A 27,017-nucleotide genomic window follows, 5' to 3' on the forward strand; every position below is an offset into this window, starting at 1 on the left:
CGCAAAATTTGCTAGACGCGAGAACCTGGAGACGATCAGCCCGGAAGAGAAGAGCTCCTCGGCGGCTACCTGTCTACGTGCGAGATCGAGCCTCGACCTGCGTCCACCTTTCCGCCCCAGGCGGATAGCAGATGGGTGTTCGTCCAGCAACGCAGGTACTACGGGGATTGTGGAGCCCCGCGATGCTCCTTGCAATGCGCTAACCTCAAATGGTGTCGGAATCGTAAGGGTTAGTGGCTAGCTAAAGGTCGTATGCCGAAAGGCCAGGTAGACCTGGGTCTCGCCGGCATTTATTGTCTGGGGTACACGAATTTCTTTATGTCAGCCACTCCGAGTGTGCAGTTTTGATCTGCAATCTTCCCCATCATTTCAAGGTAGGCTCTGAAAGAGCCGTATTCTATTAGAAACTGGGTGAAAAAAAAAATTAGTTTTTGTGTCACTAAACTTCATCCATTCTGCAATATTTGGAATTAATACCCTCGTACATATCGCCCTAAGCTCATTTATTTACTCTTCCTGTTACTTCGTTATCTTTCTATTCCTACTGATCCTTCCCGTAGATTTCTGCCTTTTTCTTCACTAGCAGATAAATGGATCGCCCGGATCACTTATATGGCCACCGTTGATGTTGTTCTGTATGCACGTGCTATCCTGAGTATTGCTTTTTTTGGGCTTTCTCTAGCATCATGCAGTATTTATTCATGTTAAGCACTTATTGCCTTATCAATGCCATGTAGAGTACAGTAAAGTAGACCACTTCCATTAAAATTCTCCTTTTGGCGTTCCCTGGTCCTCCTACCTTAAGCATATTCTTTGTCAGTGCCATAGTCGTCTCATCTGCTTTCCAAAGACGTATTTAACGTGCTCACCAAAAGTGTGCCTTATAAACACGACTCCTCCCAATCATTTTATATTTTTGGCAGACAAGATCCTTTCCCCCCTCCCAGAGAAAAAAAACTATATGGTCTTTGGCTCTCGGACTCTTGTGGATCATTGCCTCTAGTCTTTTCGGCGGCCAGAATAAGGCCTCTGCTTTCCATTCACGTCTTCACTTTGCTGAGACCTGCCCTATATGGATAATTGACCAGTTCTCGTTGACTCCTACACCTCATTCTACAGAACATTTTAAAGCAATGGTCCCAGAACGGAGCCGTACGACACTCCAGCCGTAGTCCTCATAGAGATACTCTTCGGAATGTTGATATATCTATCTGTGAAGTAGTCAGTAACGAGTTCTGCAAAGGTTGCATTGTAAAATATACTACCAAAAAGTCTGTCTTTGTTTACACTACAACATGAAATAGACAGAAATAGTTTTCTGTCATATAAAAAGATGGCGCTAGGTAGCGAGAACACTTTTGACAAGTAGTCTCGCTACGTGTTCTCTGTTTGAATGAATTACAGAGGTATTTTGATTAGAGGTATCTTAATTTTATGTTTTATATTTGCTATATTTTTTCTCTACGTATGTAATCACCTCGTCCAGTAATAGATTAAATAAATTTGAGTAAGTATCCCAGTTACTCTTTCCATACATTTTGTTATTTTGGTCGGTACGTTTATATCTCTTTTTTACTACAATCCTAACTTTTAAATTATTTCTAAACCACTTTATTTCAACGTATACATCTCATATCAAGCTTTTATTGATATTATTAATGTAAACATTCTTCATTTAAATTAATCTCTTGAGTGTGTTCTATTAGTAACATCACCTCTGTTATAAAACTAACAGACATAAAAACGTTTTGCAATTCCAAATTCTTCAGTGTCATGGATATGTCGTAACGTCAATCAAGTGCTTGGCAAATATTATTTTTTGCCGGTAAAGGTCACAAATATGTTAAAATCTTTTACGCAGAGCAATAAAAACAAACATAATATATATGTACGTACATAGCAAAAGTATTTTAATATTTAAAAAGTGTTTATCGTTTTTGGGTATTTTATTAAGAATTTCTTCCCAATAAAAAATAAATTTTTGGTTTTGAGTTATAGAGTTTTTTATGTAACGTTGAAAATATTTTAACAAACCTTATCTGCCTTTGACATACTGAGAATCTGTATATTTATATACAATTAAACATTTAGTCATGTTCGTTACATGTAACACAAAGACAAGGAAAGTGCTTATTGTTTCATAGCTCTTATGTCTTTATACCTGGATCTTCTGATATAAGTACATCTCCATACGTCTCAGTCTTAAATACTTGTTCCAGAAATGAACATATCGTTTTAAAATATAAAATAAAAATATAATTCCTTAGACTTTTCTTATAGTGTATTTTTATGTATGAGAGAGTAATAAAACAATAAATTATGTATGCAAATCTATAAACTGTTGATACGGGTGACTCAATGAAAAACAGATATTTGTCAACAAGTTTACAGAAGTATATAGGAAAACAATTTTAAATTGAGTATGACCACCAGGTATAAAGGTTGGAGCAGAATAGAATACAATAGTTGTGACGGTTACTAATCCCTAAATAAGGTTGCCAGTGTCGGAGTGATGGAGGTTAACAGGTACTAATGAATTTGCAAGAAATGTAAGATGTTTATTTTATTGGTTATATATAACCAATAAAAGTTTAATAAGTACCTATCTATTTGCAAAATAAAGTTTAATTCTTTAGATAAAATAAAACGTTTTATTTTATCTGAAATGAGTGCATTCCACGAAGTAAGAGTTTCAACAATCAAACATTTAATTCTTTAATTCCAGGAATCTACGACAGTAATTGACTAGATAATTACCTTCTAAACTTATTCCACAGAAAATGTGATAGTGGGTTTTTCCATTTTGTATATAGGAAGGTCCAAGTGGCGTATTCAAAATTCTTAACAGTTCACTAAAAGTAGGTACTTCAGTTGCAAGGTGCAGTTTATTGTGTATACTAGTGTTATGGAAAATTTGGAAGTGCCGTGTAAACGTCGAAAAATTGGTCCTTTAACAGTTAATGAAAAAACATTAATATTTAATTGTTTTAAATCATTTACAGACAAACGTTTATGTGAAAGTGTTGATGAGACCGTTGAGTTAGTTAGCAGTACACTTGGTGTTGGGAAATCTACGATTTACAGAGTTTTTAAAGAAGAGAAATGTGGTAGTTTTCAAATGCCACGTAATGCTCAAGGGAAACCAAAATTTGAAATAGAATATCATTTTAAAGAAGGACTTCGACGGAAAGTGCATGAATTCTTCTTTAGACAAGAATTTTCAACATTGGATAAAGTTCTTGTCTCAGTTCGAGATGATAAGGATTACCCAGAAATGGAGTCGAAGTACGTTATGGAAACTTTTAAATAGGCGTCCGCTGGAAAAAGAATCCCAGAAAGTCTATTTTATTAGAAAGAAGCGATATTGTCATATGGAGAAGACATTTTCTAAGAACCATAAAGGAAATGAGAAACCAAAAAAGAAAAATATTTTATCTTGATGAAACATGGATCAACGAGGGTCATACAAAAAAATAAATTTTGGCAGGATGAAACTGTTACAAGTCAAAGGCACGCTTTTGTAAATAACTTATCTACTGGTTTAAACCCACCATCAGGAAAGGGACGCAGGCTGATAATAGTACACATTGGCAGTTCAGACGGTTTTGTTGAAGGTGGTTTATTAACTTTTGAATCAACTCGTACCGGTGACTACCATGAAGACATGAACGCTGATGTCTTTCAAGAATGGTTCGAACAAATGATAGATCTTCTTCCTAAGAACTGTGTAATAGTAATGGATAATGCAAGTTATCACTCCAGACTTATAGAAGGACTGCCCACAACCAAGTGGTTAAAAAAAGACTTGCAGAATTGACTGAGTTCAAAAAATATTACGTACCATCCCGGATCTATAAGAAAAGAACTTTATTCGTTGTGTGTCCTTCATAAAGAAAAATTTAAAAAATACGAAATTGATGAAATTGCCAAAAATCGTGGAATGACAGTACTTAGATCCCCACCATATCATTGTGAATTAAACCCGATTGAACTGGTATGGGCACAGATAAAGAGTGAAGTTTCAAGAAAAAATACCACTTTTAAAATTCATGATGTTAAACAGTTGTTTTTGGAGGCCGCAAATAATGTAAAACCTGAAAACTGGGAAAAGGCAGTAAATCACACTATTAAAGAAGAGGAAAAAATGTGGAAGCTGGACAATATTACTGATAAAATGATCGAGCCAGTTATTATAAATCTTGGTTCTGAAAGTTCATCTTCTGAATCTGATTTGGATTTGTAACAAGTAGCTGTAAGTTTTATATTAATATTTTTATTCATCTATTTAACATACCTTAGACGGCTTTAAAAACTCTTTTTCTCTTTTGTAATTTTTAAAAATTAAAAAAAATGTGAATTTTTTAAAACCCTTTTTAATGTTGGCCAGTCAGTTCTAATATAGTGTGTGATAAAAGAGGTCACTTTTGTTTACATACACATAACACTGAAATAATTCATTTATTTTTTACAATTATTCAAAGTAATTTTTCAATTAATCTTGAGCACGCCCATGGAGTGGTCGGAGGTACCAGTTAAAATTATGCTAATTACTCTCTCGTTCATAAAAATAAACTATAGTGCAGAATAAGTAAAATAGTCATTTCATCAAGTTTGCTCAGGATACCCGACTCATTGGCGCCACAGCCTCTTAAATAGTTTTCACACCTAAATACAAGAGGGATAATCTTCACTTTTACGCATCAAGTAGTATTTTATCAGTTCGTTCTCACACACCGCCCTTGAGGCATGTGCATTTTAAAACACTCTCAATTCATGTATAAAATATTTCTCTACGCCGAAATCGGGTATTTTTCTCATAAATACGGTTTTCTCCTTTACGTGTGATAAAGAAAGAATTATTTGATATTGTACAGTCAGCTACGGCCGTGTTGAGGTTTCTTTACTCTAAAAATAGTTAATTATAAGTCGATAAACTTAATAATTTTATTTCTCTGGAGCTATATTTGCTCACATTAACAATCCTTATCCTTCAACGGTCACTGAAGAACCAAACCTATGGAGATACATCCACTCACAAGTCCTTTGAAGTAAGGCTTAGAATCAAAAGATTTCCAGCCCTCGAATGTAGGGAGCCAGTTATAAGGCTCCCCCTCAATACTACTTAGCAAAAAATTAAAATTAATATCTCAAAAATCTCCAGAAGTGTGGACTCAAATTAAGAAATAAAATTTCTTAATTTGACCAAGTAAAAATGGTGCGTAACATCAAAAAGGTTTATTAAATCACATAACTGCTTGTCGCGTCAATAAGGCACTTTGTTCTGTAAGGCGGATGGTTAATTCATTAGAAGATGCCGATCGAGAACTACCCTATGAAGTTTTTTTTTTAAAACATTTTCGTTTTTAGAAGATTGTTCGACTGAATATCATATGCAGATTACAGTACTTAAATCTATGGACAAGAAGACCTTCAAGAATGTAAAGACTGTGACTTCGATATACGTTATAATCTTTTTACAAACGCGCACTGATATTGTTTCGGGTTAGCCCTGGTTTGAGCTAGAGGTTTAGGGTGGTATAATGTATAGCGGCTAGGCTGCTCAGAATTAAGTGTATCGTGTATTGAGCTTTTTTTATCAAATGATGTGGTCTAGATAACAATCAGATAACAGTTTGACAAATGGAAAACAAGAAACACTTAATTCTAAGAACTGCAACATAGAGGCTACCAATCAGTCTTAACCTGAGAATTATAAAGGACTTAAATTAAACTAATCCCTCTCTAATAAGAGAAAAAATACTACGAATAAAACAACAACTTCCTTTATATCGAGTTTAGATAAATTTACAAAAAAATAATTAAACTTACAACTTAGGTACGTTGGTTATTCTCTAAGAACTGTAAATTTACGTCTGTTGACATTGTGACAGTAAACTATGAAATGAGAGCCAAATATAGACGTTTGGGTATTTTATACGTTTATCCAGAATCATTAGATTAAAATAAACGTCTTTATGACGTCTTGGTCATAAAGTAGGTAGTCAATAGGTACTTGAGAAAAGGAATATACGGCTGTGTTAATAATAAACAGTTTATTTTGTGGGAAAAATTACAAACTCTTACATAATGACACCCAGACAAAATTAATAGCATAATAACTTGGGAATCAGATGTAGAATGTAGACATAGTTAGTTTAAGAAATATTATTGGTAGAGAACTGACCAAAATTTTAAATTCAAGGAAATTGAACCATTTATTAGGTTCAATGACAAACAGTTCATTAGAAATACATGAAGTTAATCGAGCATTTATAGAAGAGGGTAATGGACTCAGCATACAAGCCAAGGGTATGGTTTAGATACGTCAATGACACTTTTGTGATTTGGGGTCACGGAGTAAAAAAACTTAACGATTTCCTGTCTTATATAAACACACTACATCCAAATATTCAATTTACGATGGAAACAGAAAAAGATCAACAACTAGCGTTCCTAGATGTATTAGTAAATCGAAAGGAAGGTTACTTAGGACATAAAGTGTATCGAAAACCTACACACACGCACATATACCTAAACAGGAACTCAAATTATTATCCAAGCCAAAAACAAGGTATCATCAAAACTCTGGCGGAGAGGGCGAAAAGAATTTGTAAACCACAGCATCTACAAAGTGAACTTCTTCATATTGAAAAAGCGCTCACCTCTAATGGTTATACCAGAAGAGAAATACATAAAGCGATGAACAACGTCTTTGGAAGAAAGGACGAAGAAACAGAATGTATAGGCAAAGCGTTCTTGCCCTATATATCGGGGGTAACGGACAGAATTGGGCGAATACTTAAATAAGCCAATGTAAAGACCATTTTCAAGCCTACAAAGAAAATCAATGACTCTCTCAAAAGTCAAAATGATGTGGTATGATTAATCTCTTTTCTTCGATGATGATCTTTGGTCATTTCATGAGGATCTTTTCATATAATTTTAAAAGTATTATGAAATAGGCCTGTAGGATGAAAGCTAATTTGATGGCTTTCCTGGTTTTTCAATTATTTTGACTTCTACCACTCTCCACATTTTGATACATTCCCTACTTTCGGTATGTAAGCTTAGTGTTGGCTTTCTTTTATCTTTTTCGCAATTTCTTTGGTATTAATAGGTTTAATTTTCAAGAAATCTGGTTCAAAACTAATAACGTTGACCAAGTCATTTCCTTTATTTTGTTGGAACGTGTTTTCGATATGCTGTGCAAAGCGACTGGTTTTTGAAGCATTGGTTTAAGCCCAGCTTCGATCAGTATTTCTGATTTGTGGATTATGTAGTACATGTCTTTTGAGGTGTTTGGTGACCTTCCAGAGAGAATATTTCCTACTTTTTTTTAGCTGTTAACTCGCTAAGATATGTCTCAATCGATTCATTCTTGATGCGTTGTATTTCTCGCTTAAGATGTTTTAAGGCATTGTTTAAACTTGTTTTGTCCTTGGGACGTAATTTTCTTTTTTCAGAAATCAGAGTTCTGATTTTTATCGGATAATTTTTTCCTTCTGTCCTAATAGGAATAATTGGAGTACTATTTCAATTGATTTTTAGTTTTGAAACGGATCGAAAGATTAACTGAGTCTTCTAGTTCATTTCTAAAGTTCTGCCAATATATGTCCATGCATTTACCAGTGAAGGGGATCTCTTTCCATATTATTTGGTTGGTAAGTGTGAGAAAAATAGGGGAATGATTATTAATTGAATGGAATGACATTGGTGCTTTACGTCTTAAGTATTTAGACAATATTAAATACTACAAACATAATCTAAGGTGCGCTAATTGCATTATGTTATAAAACCAATTTATATGCAGGACACACCGTGCTAAACAGCTGGTCAGATGATAGTGGTAAGGCTTGTTCAAAAAGATTTAATTAAAAGAAAGTAGGTTGGTTATCATACATGATGGTGGGAAAATGGGTTTCATACATACCGAATGTACAATTTGATGAAATTTTACTAGTATAATTAGAGATATAGTTCAAATATTTGTAAAGATCTATGAAGAGAAGTTTTAGAATAAAAACACCTGGAGGTAGTTAAACAAAGTTCAGGAAAAAATAAGAAGAAAAGAAAATTATGTAAATAGTGGCAAGAAAATAGATCTGACACTTCTTCTTCTTCCTTTCTTCTTAGCCTTCTGTCGTCCATGTTTGGATATAGGCCTCTCCAAACTCTTTCCATCGGTCTCTATCCTGAGCAACATATTTCCAATTTGTTCCGGCTATTCTTTTAATGTCATCAACCCATCTCATCTGTGGTCTTCCTCGTGGTCCTTTACTTTCGTAAGGTCTCCAATGTTGTATTGTAGTATTCCAACGTCGGTCTTTTTGTCTAGCAGTGTGGCCCGTGAAGCTCCATTTAAGTTTATCAATTTTTATTGTTATGTCCTCGACTATTGTTTTGGATCTTACCCAGTCGTTCCTCTTTTTATCTGACAGTCGTACACTTAACATTGCTCTTTCCATTGTTCTTTCTGTTGTGGCTAGTTTATTTACGTTTGCCTTGGTTAGGGTCTAGGTTTGACATCCATATGTCATGATAGGAAGGATGCATTGGTTGAACACTTAGCTCCTCAAGTATTGGGGTATTTTGCGGTTCTTAAGTATCCAACTAAGTTTTTCAAATCCTGCCCATGCTAGTTTTGCTCTTCTAGTAATTTCCGCACTTTGGTTCTCTTTTTCAAGTTTCAGGATTTGGCCTAGGTAGATATATTCCTGGATTTGTTCTATCTCACTGCCATTTATAGTTATACGTCTGGGGTCGTCTGTGTTTGTCATTATTTTTGCTTTTTTCATATTCATTTTTAGGCCGACGTATTGGGAGCTGGCTGCTAGTTCCACCATCATAATTTGCAGTTCCTCGAATGTGCTCGCTATAATCACTATGTCGTCAGCGAATCTGAGGTGGTTTAACTTGTTGCCATTAATGTTATTGCCGTAGGTTGACCAATTTGTAGTTTTGAAGACGTCTTCTAGGGCTAGGTTGAAAAGCTTTGGCGATATTACGTCTCATTGTCTCACTCCTCTCTTAATGGGAATGGGATTTGTATTTTCGTCTAATTGTACTATCATAGTTGCATTTTCATGTATATTATGTATTAGTTGCCTATATCTCGAATATATTCTACAATTATTAATAGCTTGTTCTGTGGTCCACATCTCGATACTATCAAACGCCTTTTCATAGTCGACGAAGGCAAGAAATACGGGTAGTTGGTATTCATTTGCCTTCTCTATCAATGTTCTCATTGTCAGCAGATAGTCTGATGTATTATATCCTTTGCGGAAGCCAGCCTGTTCAAGCGCTTGGCCTGTTCAGATCGGACACAGAACTATAAAATCTTAAAAAAGGAAGCAAAAGTGGCAGCGGCAAAGGATAAAGCAGAATCACATAAAAATCTATACGATTAAGTTTATACCAGGGAGCGCGAAACAAAGATATATCAAGTAGTTAAACATAGAGCACAGTAATCAAAATCTCTGAATTAAAATAGACGTATTCAGGAGGAAAATCATAAAGGAATGGTCAAATAAGAATATTAGTCAATATTTGGTTGAGGAATTTTTTAATAGAATTATCGAAGTGGAACGAGTGGCAGATAAATGAAGAACTCGTATATTAGTAGCTTTTTACAAAAACAAAGGATATGTTCAATAATACACAAACTACAGGAACATAAAACTATTTAATCATACCATAAAAATACGAGAGATAGTATTTAAAAATTTTGAAATGTCTAACAAAATCGATTTGGATTTATGCCCAGCAAAAATCAGAACAGCAACAGGTGCAATTTTCATCATAAGGCAGCTCATATTTTTAGCCTGGAAATGGATAATTTGTATAGATTTAGTAGAATTTTTAACATTAGTGTCATATATATTTGAAGCGGATTATTTGTCATTTATTTATATTTTCAGTGATGACAGTGTCTCACTTTCATCTTGTCGTCAATATCATCCGATATATTCTTTGGAAAAATCCACTTCCTTAATTCTAAAAAGATTGTTATGTACGATATACGGAATGAGAAACGTGTTTCATAGATCATGTCTAATAGATTATCACTATTTAGTTAAATACATCTTTATATTTGCTCAGATCTAAATTGTAGTATAAGCAGCTATTATTGAAAATTGCTAAAATTAAAACAGTCTGGTCATTTCACCTAACTACATAATTTCGATGTATTACTATTAAACAGAATTTCCAGATATTTAGTATTTGCTTAAATAATTATTAGAGAATTAATAATTTACTAGAAGTGGTTATTTATATGGACTAGAAATATTTATTCACACATTGGTTGGAAAATTGTACTGATAGTACTAATAGAATTTACATTTACAACATGATCTACAATTGTTCTTAAGTTTCGTATTTTCCACATTTCTTATACATATTTCTTTTTCTAATTTTTTATATTTTGTGCTATGTTTGTCTGATCACTCATTTCAGGGTTTAGGGGTTTGTTTTGTTGCGAGAACTTCGTTCCATATTTTTAAGGAGCGTACTAAATTGCGTTTTTCTTTTCAGACAAAAAAGTGCTTTTTACTATACTGAGAAATTTTCTATGCCTATCTTTCATTCTATATTTATTCTGGTCTTGTTCTTCAGTGCGATTCTAAGAGCTCTTACTCAACGTCAGACAGATTACAGATATACTCGTTTGATACATCATATTTATATCAACTCAATGTCCAGCATTTTACAACTACGAAATTTTCATACAACGAAGTGTAGAACAGTGTTGTCGGTACATTATTCTTAAAATTATTAGCCACTGTTTCAGAATATGTTTCTAAGGCCCTAGATTAAGATAATAGTTATCAGAATAGATGGGAACAACTAAATAATCTACGCTTCGTGGACGATATACTACTGATACTAAGATAACTAGAAAGAGGTTAATTCAATGAAATAGGGCTGATATATGCAATTTTTTTTTAATATCAACTTAAAAACTAGGACAACAGAGCAGTTTATTGAAGCCCTACGCCCAGTAGTGGACTTAACACTAGGTTAGAAGATGACAATTGTGATGTCATTGCCACTGCACAATCCTTTTTTTTAAACTCAAATTGTTTATTTATCAGAGCAGCAGAAGTAGCAATTTGATGAAACCCAGCCTGAGAGAATTGCACAACCCGTTGATTGACATTCGGGTGGTACAATTTATTTAAGCGAGGTGTATAAACCAGGAACCACTCCACCGCGCTAAATTGCTCCAGACCATCCCTTTCAACTTATAGCACTCTGATGCGTGATAGGGACTCTTATCAACCAAGTGCTTGCCATGTGGGAGTCCTGGGTACAAGAACTCCAACACTCAGCTGAAATTGCTGCTCAGGTCCCAAGTCTTCGGTTGTGGGCCTGTGGGTCCTTCCTGCTTGGGTTTTGGGGTTTTGTTAATTTTTGTGGCTGGCTTTCTTCCTTTTTTGGTTAGTGTTTTGTAATTTTTTTGGTGGCTGAAGAGGGTTTTTAAGTTCTTTATATTTTTTTAAGGTTGTCTGAAAAATTAAATTTAATTAAAGGGTTTGTTGCTTTGGACGTTTGTGCTTCCATCCATGGAACAGATCGTACCTTATTATCTCTCTCAATATGGGGCTTGGGTAAGTAACGAGTGGAGAAAAAGACGTGCTTGTAACAACATGTGCAATTTTAAGTGCTGTAGGAAATCATTTACCACCTGCGATGGTTTTTCCACGCGTTCCTTTTAAGGAGCACATGGTTGCGCTGGTGCTCCACCTGGTACTTTGGGACTTGCGTTTCCGTCCGGGTGGATGAATTCTGAGCTATTTTTGAAAGTAATGGAACACTTCATTCTACACACCTCCAGTTTGAAGCAAAATCCAAGTCTTTTGCTTTATGACAACCACGAGAGTCACCTTTCTATCCAGGTTGTAAATATTGCTAAGGAAAATGGCGTCACCATTGTTACTTATCCACCACATTCAACCAATAAGCTACAGCCTGTGGATGTTGGTATTTTCAAGCCTGTCAGCTTGGCTTTTATTGCTGCCATAGATAGCTGGCTAATGCATCATCCTGGAAAGCCAGTTACTATTTATGAAGTTACAGGTTGTGTGGGCGAAGCGTACCAGAAGGCAATGACTCTAGGAAATATTACCTTAGCCTTTAAAAAATGTGGAATATATCCATTCGACAGGGAAATATCACAGACATCGACTTTTTGCCATGCTCCGTCACTGATAGACGTAAGGTGCCAATGAGTAACCAAACCCCCCCCCCCAGCTCACGAGGAAGCTGGAGAAAAAAAAAATGGATTTATAACTTTGGAAGAGATTCGTATATATCCCTAGGCTGAACCTAGAAAAGAAATATCCAAAAGCCGAACAAAGCGAAAAAGCATGATAGTTACTAACACTACAGAGAAACTTGAGCTGGAAGAAAGGCAGAATAAAAAGCAAAAAAATGTAGGGGCAATAAATTTTCAGAAAGCAAAAAGTGTCAAGCGAAAGATAAAAGAGAGTGATGAAGATGAAGCAGATGAAAAATGGCATTCCGATTCACCATCTGAACATTTTGAACCGGAGGTAGACCCAACAGCTTTTGAAGATTTATTAAGAACTCCCAAGGTCGATGATTATGTTCTGGTAGAATTTAAACCAGAAAACACTAAATCAAAACCAGTTTACTATATCGAAAAGTTACTTTCTTGTGTGACAGGTGCAAATGAAGTGGATGCCACTTTTATGATGAAAAGTGAGAAGATTGATTCTAAATTTTACTTTCCCACAGCTTCAGATATTACCACAATTTCAGTAAAAGACATTAAGATGATATTGCCAAAGCCAGTTTGTTATGGTCATACTAAACGGCAAAATTAATTTTTCTCATTTGAGATAAATTTCAATTTAATAAATGTGCGTTAATTCCGAATACTATTTTTTTAATAAATCACTACTTTGTAACTTAATTTTGTTTTTTTTTCATTTAACACGTTCACGACGGCATTAAATTTGTCAGTAACATTTATTGACGTTACCAGATCCCTGTATCTATTAACACTGTCTACTGTTCAGACGATACCAGACCTATGGGTCTGGTAAACATATCTATAAGAAAATGGTTTCTGTGACTTTGTATTTGAAATTACCTTGAATCTAACACTGCCATCTTATAGTAAACACTCTAATCCATTTCTGGCAGACATAGCACCAGATTCCGATGTCCGGTAAAGTATTTACGGTATATAAAAAATATACTGATACTTATGTGGCAATTTGAAATATTTTACTTTTAAAAAATAAATAAAATGATAAATTTTTATTTGAAGTAATATTAAAGTGTACAAAAATATATAATAATTAAAATAGTAATTAATAATTAGATATGTCTATCATTAAAACAAGTTAAGCACAAAGCTGGTTTCTTTTCGCAATTTTCACAAAAAGTGTTTACTTTGGTCACCTTCTTGTCAGCTTCCTTACTTTTCATAGTCTGTCTCAACTTCTTGTAACAATCAACGCAATTTCGTCTACGTTTTCTACTAGGACCTTCTTCTCGTTGCAGACAATGTTTTAGTTAGATAAGTTGGTTTCAGAAATACACTCATTTTGATTTGAAAGTTGTAATGCTAACTATTCACGAAATGTTTGCATTGGTATCTTTTTTTCGATGTTTGTTTTATTATAGATAATCCAGCTGTTGATTATTGTAGCACCAAAGATTAGTTCGAAGACTGCCTTACGATATCACTTAAGACCTTTTCGTAAGGAAGAATAATAAGCTGCCATTTGGTCACTGTAATCTACACCTTTTTTTAGCTTTGTTGTAGTCTTGGATAACTTGCGGTTTAAAAATATATTCCACTGGTTCCTCCCTTGGTTTTGATCTCTTTTTCTTGCCCGTAGGGGCAGAAATTTAGGGTATGCTCAGGTTTACTGGATAACATTAATTCCGATCTCTTGTCTTGCCAACGGATTACCTTTATATTGTCCTTATTTTTGATGCCAATTATTTCATTTTTCTTTATTTTCTTTTGAACTATTCCCTTTGGAATACCTTTCCGATTGCTTCTAAGAGTCCCACAATAAAAAGTTTGGCGATCTAATAGATCTTTTGCAAGAGGAATGCCCGAATAAAAGTTATCAGCATATAAAGTTCGTCGGGCATCTAACAAGCTATTCATTAAGGTCAGCACAACTTTCTGAGAATGGCTTTTGTTTATCATATTGTTTTCTTTTCCACAGTAAACCATCACTTTATATGTATATCCACTGATGGTACATAGTTTATATAATTTAACGCCATATTTATGGCGTTTGTTTTTTATATATTGCCGCATACTCAAACGACCACGCCATGGTACCATACTTTCGTCTATGACTACATTCCCTCCTGGAGTCATGATTTTCATAAATCTGTCATTAAGTAAGTCTAAAACATGTCTGATTTTGTATAATTTATCGTTGCTTTCTAGTATACCGTCGTTATTTTGAAAATGTACATACCGTAGAATTAACAAAAATCTGTCCCTAGTCATAACTGAGGAGATAAACTTATTGTTATAAAGGTCATTTTTGGACCAATATAATCGAATATTAGGCACCTTCACGAATCCCATGCAGATCACGATACTAAAGAATTTTTTAATTTCTTCTTTATTAGTCGGAACCCACTTACTGTTAGATTTTTGTTTGATACTATGTACACCGATTTCTTGTTCTGCATATCTATTGGTTTCTTGAACAATTAATTCCAAAATTTCATCTGTGACAAATAGACAAAAAATATCCAACGGGCTCATATTTTCACATTGAATATTTATTTTAGAATTTGTAGGATATTCATCAAAATCTAATTTATCTGTTTCCTGAATGTCAGTCCATACATCTTCCTCAGCATCACCTAAAAATAAAGATAATGAGAATCAAATTAGATTCATTTTTCTTCTTACCAATTTCTTTTTCCGATTCATAATTATCAGTTTCTATATCACTGGATACTTCTTCGTTCAAATATATGGATTCGTCTCCATCAGAATTGTCGCTATCTTCACTAGGAATGTATTCAGGATCTTCATCAGACAAGCTTTCAAATGGATCACTATCAGATTCACTTTCAGTTTGTATCCAAGCATTTTGGTGCTTGTTTAGCACCATTTTAATCATTTTTTCGCCTCTAGACGACATTTTTATGGATTTTAATAGAAAAACAACAGACTTGTATAATGTTTACTATAACACTAATAACCAGATACGGAGTTCTGGTAAATCCCATAGCGTAAAAAATTTCTTTGTGGGACGTTACCAGGTGCTGGCGTCAGGTAACTTAAAACAGAACTAAAATATAAAGCACATCATGACGATTCCGTAGGTACCTATATCATAATATTTAGTTCATAATTAGCCATTTTATCGTTGTCGGCGCTAGCGCAAGATCTCCAAATTTCAGTGCCGGTTGAACGTAAAGTTTATACCAGACCCATGTATCTGGTAGCGGCGTGAACGTGTTAAATAAATATTTTGTAACTTACATTTTTTTTTTGTGTTTTCTTTCATATAAATATTAGTCAAGTTGTCATCTGTCTCAGTAACACTGAGACAAATGACAACTTGACTTGATATGTCAAATACAAACTAAACAAACCGAGTAATTTTAAAATTTGACTTTTTCGTTTGTATTGAACGTATGTGAGAGTCAATCATCAAGAAATTTTGTTTATATATGTCATAGTAGTGGACTTATGGTTAAATGAAAAAAAAGTTACCTAGTTTCAGCTATTATGTATAAATAGGTGTCAAAGATAGTTAATAGTGAAATTTAAAAAAGAGGTGCATCACTGGATATCTCTCTGCATCTCATAATACTTATTGTTTATTATTTACCTAAATGTTTAGGTTTAGATTGAATAGATAGAATGGGATTAAAAAACTTTAGGAGAAATCATTGGTAGAAGACTTATATACCTGTAGGATGTCAATTGATTGGCACTTTTTCCATGTTGTCACATCTGAATAAAATCTTTTGCTTTCTTTGCTGTATGTTTCTCTATGTTATACATCTTTGTTTCTCACCTTTCCTGGTATCAAGTTAATCGTATGGATTTGTATACGCTTCTGCTTTAACTTTTGCTATTGCTACTTTTGCTTTTTTTTTGGCCACCGTATAGTTTTAAAGATCTATTTTCCGATCCTATTCGACATATTTTCGATCATATCCGACCTGTTTTCTTACCACTGTTTATCTAGTTTTCTCTTCTACTTTTTTTCTTGAACTTCTGTTGAACTTCGTTCGACCACCACCAGCTGTCCTTATTCTCAAACTTCTTTTCTTAGGTTTTCTCCAATAATACTGGCCATATTCATCCAAACTGTATTAGGTCCTTCTTTCACGTTTCAGAATTTTTTCTACTATTTAAGATCCATGACTTCTTTTTCTTCTTCAAGTGCCATCTTCGCTCCGAAGGTTGGCGATCATCAGGGCTATACGTATTTTGGAAACTGCTGACAGAAACAATTCGCTGTTGCTACCGCTATACCATTCCCGTAGATTCTTTAGCCAGGAGTTTCGTCTTCTTCCTATGGACCTTTTTGCTGCTATTTTCCCTTGCATAATTATTCGAAGCAGTTCATATCTTTCCTCTTGTAATGTGTCCCAAATATTGCAGTTTTCGTTTTTTGATCGTAAATATGACTTCCTTTTCTTTATTCATTCTTCTCAAGACCTCGACATTTGTGACTCTCTCGGTCCATGATATTCTTAGGATTCTGCGATACATCCACAGCTCAAATGCCTCTAATTTTTTGGTATCAATCTTTTTCAACGTCCATGACTCCATTCCGTAGAACAGCACAGAAAGTACGTAACATCTCATCGGGCGAAGTTTCATTGCAAGGCTCAAATCTCTTCCGCAGAACACTCTCTTCATTTTAGTGAATATGGATCTGGCTTTTTCTATTCTTATTTTGATTTCTGCTGAGCTATCGTTGTCTTCATTTATAAAAGTGCCTAAATATTTGTATTTTGCTAACTCGATCGATAATTTCATTGTGTAAATATAAATTTTGGACATTTTGTGTTGATTTCGATATTACCATAAATTTAGTTTTCTTTATGTTCAAAGATAGTCCATATTCTTCGCTGCAGTCTGCTATCTTATTCACCAGTGTCAGTAGCTCTTGAAGTGTTTCTGCGATAAGAAAGGTGTCGTCGGCAAATCTCAGATTGTTTAATCTAACACCATTTATTTTAATACCTACGGATTGCTCAGAGACTGTTCTATTCATTACGTCTTCGGAATAGAGATTAAACAGGGTTGGTGACAGTATACACCCTTGTCTCACACCTCGCTTTATTTAAATTTCTTCAGTGGTATTATTTTCTACTCTCACTACTGTTAGTCCAACGCTTGTTGTAATCTATGAAACACATGAATACATCTTGATTTATGTCAAGACATCTTTGAGACATAACGTTCAGTGCAAACAACGTCTCTCTTGTTCCAAGTCCATTTCGGAATCCAAACTGGGTATTATTGATGTCCATTTCCAGTTTTCTGTGTACTCTAGAGTGTATAATTTTCAGGAATATTTATATATCCATTTTATATCCATGATTTATACTTTGTTTTTGTACTGATATATTTATATTTCTACCTTTTCTGTGAATGTATACATTATTTGTAGTAGCATATCGCTACTTTCCATGTCTATAAGAGTATAATGTTAGATATAAATGGCCTTTAGAAATGTGTTTGATTAAACAATAAATTTCGATTATTGCCGTATATTTTGACTAAAATTAAATTATCAAACAAAATTTGTCGGTCCATTACTTGGCCAAGGGCACCAGAAAGCGAAAGTTAGACCAATTCTTTTACCATTCAATAATAGAAAAACGCAACGGCACACAAAAATCAGCTCTAGGCGGCAAAAGGCCTTGCATCTGAACCCACTTGATATATAAACACCATCAAAATGTGATGACCGCTCTTTTTTTACACATTTTTATAGACAATTTTACGATATTATTAGCGGTACACTAATACGGACCGGGCAATTTGGATATTACGATATTAACGAATTAGCTGAAACGTTATAAGCGGTTTGAATAAAATCTGTTTTGGAATAGTGCAACCTTTTGGAAATAGCAGCTCCTAATAGGCTAATCTTGGGTAAGTTTTCATGAAAGCGTAAATCTCTAAAAGGTTTTATTGCTGGTTGTTCTTTTCTGGTAAAAGATTATTAAAAAATATTAAGATAATTAATGTTTATTTTAATTATACTCGCCCCCAAAATAACAACATAGAAAATTGAGAATTGCTTCAACTAAAAAGAAATTAGTTTTAAAATTAAATCTCGGTTTATGGAACCAGATTATTCCTTTAGTACAGTGAATGAAGGTAAAAATCAACTATTACTTCCGATTTCGGTGAACCTCCATCGATTTGCATGAAAATTTGGGATTGAGTATATTTTACCCTCAACTTTAAAATGACATATGCTCAACTTGTGCTTTTTGCATTTTAGGGGTGAAATCCACCCCTTTTGTTAAACATGGTAAAAAATGCGGATTTAAGCATTCTGGCATAACTAATCTCTCAAAAGAAGAACTGTTGACCGAAGGCAGAACTTATGGTTGAACTCTCTAGCAATAACGAGGCACTGTGCTTTTAGTGCTAATATTTTCAGGTTAAACTTTTCTGTGTTAGCTTCCAAAGCGTAAACCATTCGTTGTAGATTATCTTCATTATTTGATATTATTAGTGCGTCATCTGCATAGCATAGAATCTTTATATTGCTCTGTTGCCCATTTTGTACCCTGTTTCTGACAGTTTTATTTTTTCTATTACGAAGATCTTACTTTTAAAATATCACTCACGATTTTTTTAAATTTATAAGACAGGAACGTTTCTCCGATTTATATCTAGCCATCTTTGTTTAAGTTCAATCAAAGCAAAGGGAGCCCCTCTAGTACCTAGTTCATTTTAGAATATCACCTTTCTTTGCTAATACCAGTCTGTATCTTCCAATAATGCGGTTTTATATTTTTATAAAAAAGTTTTATTAATTCTTAAAAATATTTATAGTGATTGACGTGAATTATTCGGAAAACTAGACTATAATGTTAATATTAATTAATAGATGAGTAATTAATAGTAACAATTATTTTTATTATTTGAATTTTGATCAGTACATTACCATTAATAATAAAAATATTATTTTCAGTATTACGTGACGTAAGTAGTTAATTTGAATTTAGTTAAACGCAAAAAAAACTTATTTGTACCTGGATAAATTATCGAATAGCACCTTATGGATCAAAGTTTGTAATAAATATATCGATAAAAAATAAACATGGCAAATATCATTGCTTTATCGGAATTGAGGTGGACTAGCTCAGACATCCTGGAAAAAAATAACTGCAATATTTACTACAGTGGACATCCTACCCGACTTGAATTTGGTACCGGATCAAACATGGTGTAATTGATTTTAAAGCTATTGATCATAGGATGTGTCAAATAAGACTTAAAGGGAAGTTCGCTAATATTAGCATTATTAGCATCCATGCTCCAACAGAAGAAAAAGAGGATGATGAAAATGACATGTTGTATGAGACACTAGACCGAGAGTACGATGAGTGCCCAAAAAATGACATCAAAATAATAGCAGGAGACTTTAATGACAAAGTCAGAGAGAATATATTTTCGCCAACCATCGGAAAACACCAAAGAAAAAATAATAAAAAAAATAAACAAGAAAAACCAAATGGAATTTCACTAAAACTGAAAATCAGAAAGAAATATGGGAGCAATATCTTAAAGATTTGTTTGGTGATCAGAGAACAGAAGAGCCCCCACAAATAGATACAGATGAAAAAGTAAACATTCTCACCGAAGAAGTTTTGCAGGCAATAAAAGACGCAAAGAACAACAAGGCACCCGGCGAAGACCTAATAACAGCCGAACATTTTAAACACCTAAGTGATAATGCTGTCAGGAAATTAACATCCCTTTACAACATTATATATGAACATGGCATAATACTGCATGACATCTAACATGCTAACATCCACATATATAGCTCTTCTTAAAAAACAAAAAGCAAGGAAATGTGAAGACCATCGAACTGTATCCCTAATGGGTCATGCCGCTAATATTTTTATGCGAATAATTTATAACCGAATTCAAAATAAGTGTGAAGAATACCTGAGTCTCAATATGGTTTTAGAAAGGGTACAGGCACTAGAGAAGCAATTATGGAATTGACACTGATGGCAGAAAGGTATCTTGAGGTTTAAAAACGGCTGTATGTGTGCTTTGTCTTTTCTGTGATTTGTCTTAGCACAAATAAGGCGTCTACGTAGGATCTTCCGGATCTGAATCCTTGTTGTTGGTCTGATAAATTTATAAAGTTGTTAGTTTATTGATTTTGTTAGTTAGGACTTTTGTGGTAAGCTTAAGTGCGGTGTTCAGTAGATTTATACCTCTATAATTGTTAGGGTCTTCTTTATCTCCTTTCTTGAACAGTGGTATTAATAATACATACACATATATATATATATATATATATATATATATATATATATATATATATATATATATATTATGATTGTTTATTTTGACTTTAATTTTAGTTTATTGAGGCAATAAAAAAATTATAACTTATTTGTTATCAAAAGTAAAATAATCCTTATATTACCTGTGTTCGATGGATTCAAAAGATTTTCTAGTTGTCTTTTATCGGGAAGAGAAGAAAGGATAAGAATACAAATATATTATATTACAAAGATTTACGTTTCTTTATTTTATATGAACGAATAAAACAATTATTAAATTCTGTCGTTATCTTATCAATCAGCATACAAGAAAATAAATCAAATTTTCATGATAATAAGATTATAAAGCTACATACATTTATATTACGTGAAAAACCAATTTTACTTAAAATTTTCTTTACATATATCGAAACGATCCTTCACAGATATAAAATTCAATTGTACAAACACTTACAGCTTATTTTCTTCTTGAGTTGTATGTTGGAAAATACCCAGAAAAGTCCAGTCTCCTCAACGATGTGATCTCTCCTCTTTGACACCTCGGCTCTTTCTGAACGTCTCTGCAAACCTCCTGCAGACTACACAAAAACACCTGATTCACTTCTCCAAACTCAGCTATTTATTTATGACACCAGGACCTCCTTTTGTCAACTTGATGCCGTAAGAATACTTTCACATATACTTTATAAAATGCCCACGGTAGATACAAGGACCTCTTTTAATCTACTTGTTATCTCCTTCTTCAAACTATTCACTTCTTTTCGTTACGCCGGTATCCAAACTCACGAACCACACCCTATCTTGAGACAAACGACTGTTTTCTTTCGATGACCAAAATATCACTGCCTCCGGTCTCATGATCGGCTCACAAATTCCCATTTAAAAACGACCGTCTAATCAAAAGCTCAAATTGTGTTTACCATGATTTTGGAAAAGCCTAATTTCGGTTTCAGAGAAAAACTAAATAGCTTACTTTAAAATTGGTTTTTTCAATACATCATTTATACCTATTTCAAAAGATTAGAATATGGTCATTTAATACTCGACTATACAAACAATGAAAAGATTAACTTACAGGTAAAATGTCTTCTAATTCTAAACAAAGGTTTTTTGATAATTTTGTTTGAAACGGAAAAAGGTCGTTTGAGAAACAAATTTCTATTCTTATCTACACTAAATCTTATCTTAAATTACTATATACATTTTTGTTTATAATGATATCTTAAAATTTTATTCCGATGGATATTTTTATTTATTTTTCTTTGGTTGGGACAGAAAAAGTATGACAAATCCCCGCCTTTGCATATGATAAAAATTACTGAATTATGCAGGGATTTTTCTCTATGCAAAAACAATACCAGTATTTTATTCATAATATTTGTAAACATCGTTGATATTATAAATTCCCCTAATCTTGTCTGATTCTATGTGCTTCAACTCATAACTATTTATCCCATTCTCATTGTTTACTATGTACGGCGAGTCACATCTCTCTATGATTTGATCTTCTAACATTTTGTTAATTTCTCCTTTCACCTCCTGTCGGTCTTTATATGGGATCGGATAAGTTTTCGATCGAAAATTTCCTAAGTCTTTAACCTCAAATGAATGTTCATACTTTTTGGCTACTCTGTTTTCTTCATTTATTAAATCTTCATACTTTCTCAATATTACACGCAATTCCTTTTCTTCTCCACATATCAATTTTCTTTCTTTTTCCTCAATTTCTTTACACATATTTATTTTGTATTCTGCCTCCTCCATTTCGCATACTTCTTCAAATACCACTGTTTCAATTGTACCTTTTTCGTCTTCTTTTGTTAATCTTTCTTCTTTTTCTTCTTCTGGGCTCATCTCTTCTTTTGAGGAAACCCACTTTTCACTTTCTTTTGCCAATCTCCTCTTTCTTCTCTGTCCTTGTTTCATTGCCAAATTCATTTCCACCGTTTGTTCTTTGTCTAAATCATTTTTTCGTTTCTCATTTTGACGTGACAACGTCTTAAATTAGGTTGTGGCTCGGAGTCATTCATGAAAAAGTGTAACGCCCGCTCACGTCTGTTACAGTGAGTCACCGAACGAAAGAGAGGCCCGCCGGACCGGCGAATGCCTTGCGTCTCTCTCCCACTCAAACATGATCGGTCCGCTGCGCGCGCAGCACTAGAGAATTAGGCGCGTTGAATCTGTGCGTGCTTCCGTGCTTGTGTCTCTGTCTTTCTCGAGCGTTCTTGGCGTTCAAGACACATTACAGCAGAAACACTTCCTTTCATTTCATATTTCTCCTATCATCGTCCTATCCTTAACAAAATCACTCAAATAGAAATTAGTTAAGTTTAAGTTTACATGTACAATGTTTTAGTAAACAAAATATATTTCTATAGTTAAAATTTGTGCAATTCTTATTTTCATTCAATTCCTTGTTCCTATTGTGCAATTTAATAATATTCATATCAATAAATATTCTACCGAGAAAAAGACGTTGTCACGTAAAATCTTCGCCCGTAAAACCGACTTTACAGGCAACCGATTTTTTCTTTTCCATTTCCTTACTGTCCTGTTCTTCTTCTTTTTCCTCTGTGATTTTCATCGTGTTATTTTTAAAATCTATCACCACATGTTTCTCTGCCAATTCATCCACTCCTATGATCATATCATGCGACATGTTTGGCATCACAACACATTGTAGTGCATAAAATTTCTTATCCAATCGTACTTTTATTCGTATTCCTTCATTTATCGTTGCCAAAGTCCGTTTATTTGCGCCCACTAAATTTACCTTGGGAATTTTGTAAATCAAATTCGTTAAATTAACTTCCTCTATTAGTTTTCTGTTGATCAGTGTAATTTCCGATCCAGTATCAATCATAATTTTAATCGGTGTCTCGTTGATAAAACCATCTACAAATTTCAGATTTGCTCCACTTATTTTGTCCTTATTTTCTGCCAATTTAATAAATTCCTTCGGGTGACAAAAAATTCCTGTTTGTTTCTTTGTTTTTAGTGAGCGCCTTCGTGAAAAGACGCTTGCTGTTTTGTTCGCTTCTACTTCTGTCGCTTTGTCTCTCATCCTCATATTCCTCTATGTGTGTGTTCTTGACCGCTCTTCTATTTTCTCTTGGTCTCTCGGACCCGTATCGGTTTCCGCGATTTTCCGGTTCATTCGTTCTATTATTATTTCGGTTTTCCTGATATGTGCGAGTGTTGTTTCTATTCTGGTTCTCTCGATATCTGTTTTCGTTCCATTGCCGATTTCTTTGTTCATAATTTACTCTTCCGTTGTCTCTACTTTCGTTTTCCCTCCTCGGAACAAATTCTCTTCTTGTGTACTCTCTCCTAAAGTTTTGTCCTCTATCTCTATAGTCTTGATTTTCTCGTTGTCTATAATTTTCTTGCGTTCTCCTCATTTTTCTTTCTCTTAATTTTGCTTCTCGTATTTGTAAGAATTGACATAAACTGTCAATATCTTTGTAGTTTTGTAGAGTTATGTGATCTTCTAAGGTATCTTCAAAATGTCTGGCTATTAGTTCCACTAGCTGTTCGGACGAATAGTTGTAATGTAAGTGTCTTGCATTGTTGTATAGTTGTAGGGCATATGTTTTTTCTGATATACCTATACTATCCTGGTATCTCCCATTTTGTAATTCCTTGTTTATCTCTATCTGTTGTATTTTCCCCCAGAAATATTTCAGAAATTTTTGTTCAAATGTTTGCCAATTTTGCAATTCTTCTTCTTTGCTATCAAACCATAAACTTGCCTCATCTTTAAGATGGTTCCTTATCGTTTCCTTTGCTGTTTCGAAATTACCGATATGTCGTACTTTCTTTTTTAAATTGTTAATGAAAATTACTGGGTGTAATTTTTTTACGTCCCCGCCAAACTGTATTTTTATGTCACCCGGACTTTGGATGAGTACTTCTCTCCTGTCTCCCATCTCTCGTTGTTTTCTGATATCCTTAATTTGTTTTTCTAATTGATCCAAATTATCTTTAATTCTCATTTCTTGTTCTTTCATATCATTTTTAATTTCATTAATCTCTTCTATTTGTTGTATCAGTTCTTTCTTTATCCCCTCAACACATCCTTTAATTTCCTGTTCATAGTTTTCCAGACGCTGCTCTATATTGCTCATTGTTTGTTTTGTTTCTTGTTGATTTCTATCCATTGTTATTTTTGTTTCTTTTTGGGTTTTCTCTATTGTTTGTGTCTGTATTTGCATCATTGCTAATAATTTTTTGTTTATAATGATATCTTAAAATTTTATTCCGATGGATATTTTTATTTATTTTTCTTTGGTTGGGACAGAAAAAGTATGACAATATATATATATATATATATATATATATATATATATATATATATATATATATATATATATATATATATATATACTTACAAAACTCTGAAATGATATTGTCAATATCTTTGAGATATGTTTCTAGGACGGCATTCAATAACATTAAAATATCATAAGAAAATACGTTCAGAACTATTATTTATACACCGAGTACGTAATTCAAAATATGTATCGCTAATTGTATAGTCAAATAAAAAAGACGTAAAATATTTAATGACAATATAAAACATTATGTATATATGGTCAACAGTAAACAGTAAAAAAATTAGTGTAACATGTGTTTCCATCAATAAACATGGTATTAATTAATAACAAATTCTATTAACATTTAACTTACTAGTTCCAAAGGTATTTTTAACATCAGTAATGATTTTAATATGAGACACATGCGACCAATTCGCAATAAAATTTGACCCCCATTACCATAAAATATCTTCATCAAAATGATTCGATACATTTTTACTAATAAATAATTATTGTTTAGAAATCATTTGTTGATTTCTAAGTATCGATCACCGATTTTTATCGAAAAGTTTGTTCGTGTATATCAATTACTGAGTACTCGCAAATCAGTAATAAATAAATGTAAATTAGTTTAGTACAAGATCCCACTGCAGGATCACTACGTTCATAACATAGTTCATCAAACTCACATTTTTACATACATTTAAAATCAGGAGAATACATTGATAATAGGCTGCCAATCAAAAAGGGGCCGCATTTTTAATTCAATTTTTAATTTAATTAATAGCAATTAGTTTTTGACAAATATTTTATTTCGTTCATTTATTTTTTAAATAAAATACTTTATTTAATAGAAATACTAAATTGAGAACAGATTTCATCATCCAGCTGATTGTATTTTTTTAAAGTTTTGTTCCAACTGGTGGTTATATGTTATTGCATGAGGTGTAAATATAAATATAACCTAGTTACATTATGACATCGACATATTGACAAAATATTTTCAACAAAAGAGAAGAAGAATTCTTCTATTCCACTTCTTCCCTTTAAGGTGCCTTCACATGAAGTTGTATTTTTACTTGTTTTTAGATGTTTTTGTGTTGTATTTGTAAAAATCCCCTTTTATTTTGTAATGTCTGATGAACGTGACAACCTATCACAGAAAATTTCACATTTTGAATAAAGTTCTCACCAAACTGGCTTATACCATCTTTAGCCAAACCTTAACCTGGCCCGAAAGTTATCCACCAAAATAGTATACATAAAATTCATATATATATATATATATATATATATATATATATATATATATATATATATATATATATATATATATATAAACAACATAGAAAAAAGATACAGAACAATGTTTGCGAAAAAATTAGCAAAATGGCCCAAAAATTGTGTGTTGCGAACTTCGTAAAATTCTATCTCGTATACTACGAATTCTAAAGCCTTCTTCTAAACGTTATTTTAAAGAGGAAGAATTGTAGTTTTTTTTTCTGTGAATCATTGCCTTTACTTATTGGAGGCATCGCACCTGAGCTTATAAAATACGGATCAAAAAAATTACACCGGATGATACAATGGATATTTCAGAAAGCCATAAATGGAGAACAGCTCCCAAAGGAATGGACGGAGGGATATATGACATCTATATTTAAGTAAAGAGATAGAAAACAATGCGAAAACTACAGAGGAATAAGCGTAATATCATCAATAGGAAGATTATATGGGAAGATACTGCGAGAAAAGATAGAGCAAGCGATAAAAGGCAAAATCGGGGAGGATCAGGCAAGTTTCACGGCAGGAAAATCATACATAGATCACATGTACACACTGGAACAACTGTTGGAAAAGAAAAAAGTAAAAATAGAGATAAACATTTGGCATTTAAGGACCGGAGAAAGGCGTATGACTCTGTACCAAGGTCAGAACTATGGGAGGCAATGTAAAAATAGAAACACAGGAACTCATAGAAGCTACAAAAGTATAAAGAAAATAAAGTGTCCATTGAAATGGGAACAAGAATCATAGAAAACTTCACCACAACACAAGGGCTCCTGCAGGGTTGTTCCACATCTCCAGCCCTATTCAAAATATACTTAGAGAAAGCCTTGACTACATTTAAAAGAAAATGCGAAGGCATGGGAGTACCGGTACGGACCGAAC

At 33.5% G+C, this 27,017-nt stretch overlaps 2 protein-coding genes across 4 annotated transcripts in view; both read left to right on the top strand.

Annotated features, from left to right (window-relative positions):
• sit (ELOVL fatty acid elongase stuck in traffic) overlaps positions 1 to 27,017 on the top strand; it is a 138,227-nt gene that overhangs the window by 26,469 nt on the left and 84,741 nt on the right. The window contains exon 1 of one of the 3 annotated variants that reach the window (XM_072525395.1): positions 17,951 to 18,142. The exons of the other annotated variants lie outside the window; for them this stretch is intronic. The gene's annotated coding sequence lies outside the window, so the exon portion shown is untranslated. Of the gene's footprint in view, positions 1 to 17,950; positions 18,143 to 27,017 lie in introns of those variants that run through there. 3 annotated transcript variants of the gene reach the window in all.
• On the top strand, positions 11,811 to 12,233 carry LOC140435694 (uncharacterized). Its single transcript, XM_072524415.1, has one exon. The coding sequence runs from the start codon at positions 11,811 to 11,813 to the stop codon at positions 12,231 to 12,233; it is 423 nt and encodes a 140-aa protein (XP_072380516.1).

This window comes from Diabrotica undecimpunctata, chromosome 3, assembly GCF_040954645.1.
Source record: "Diabrotica undecimpunctata isolate CICGRU chromosome 3, icDiaUnde3, whole genome shotgun sequence".
NCBI classification, from domain to species: Eukaryota; Metazoa; Arthropoda; class Insecta; order Coleoptera; family Chrysomelidae; genus Diabrotica; species Diabrotica undecimpunctata.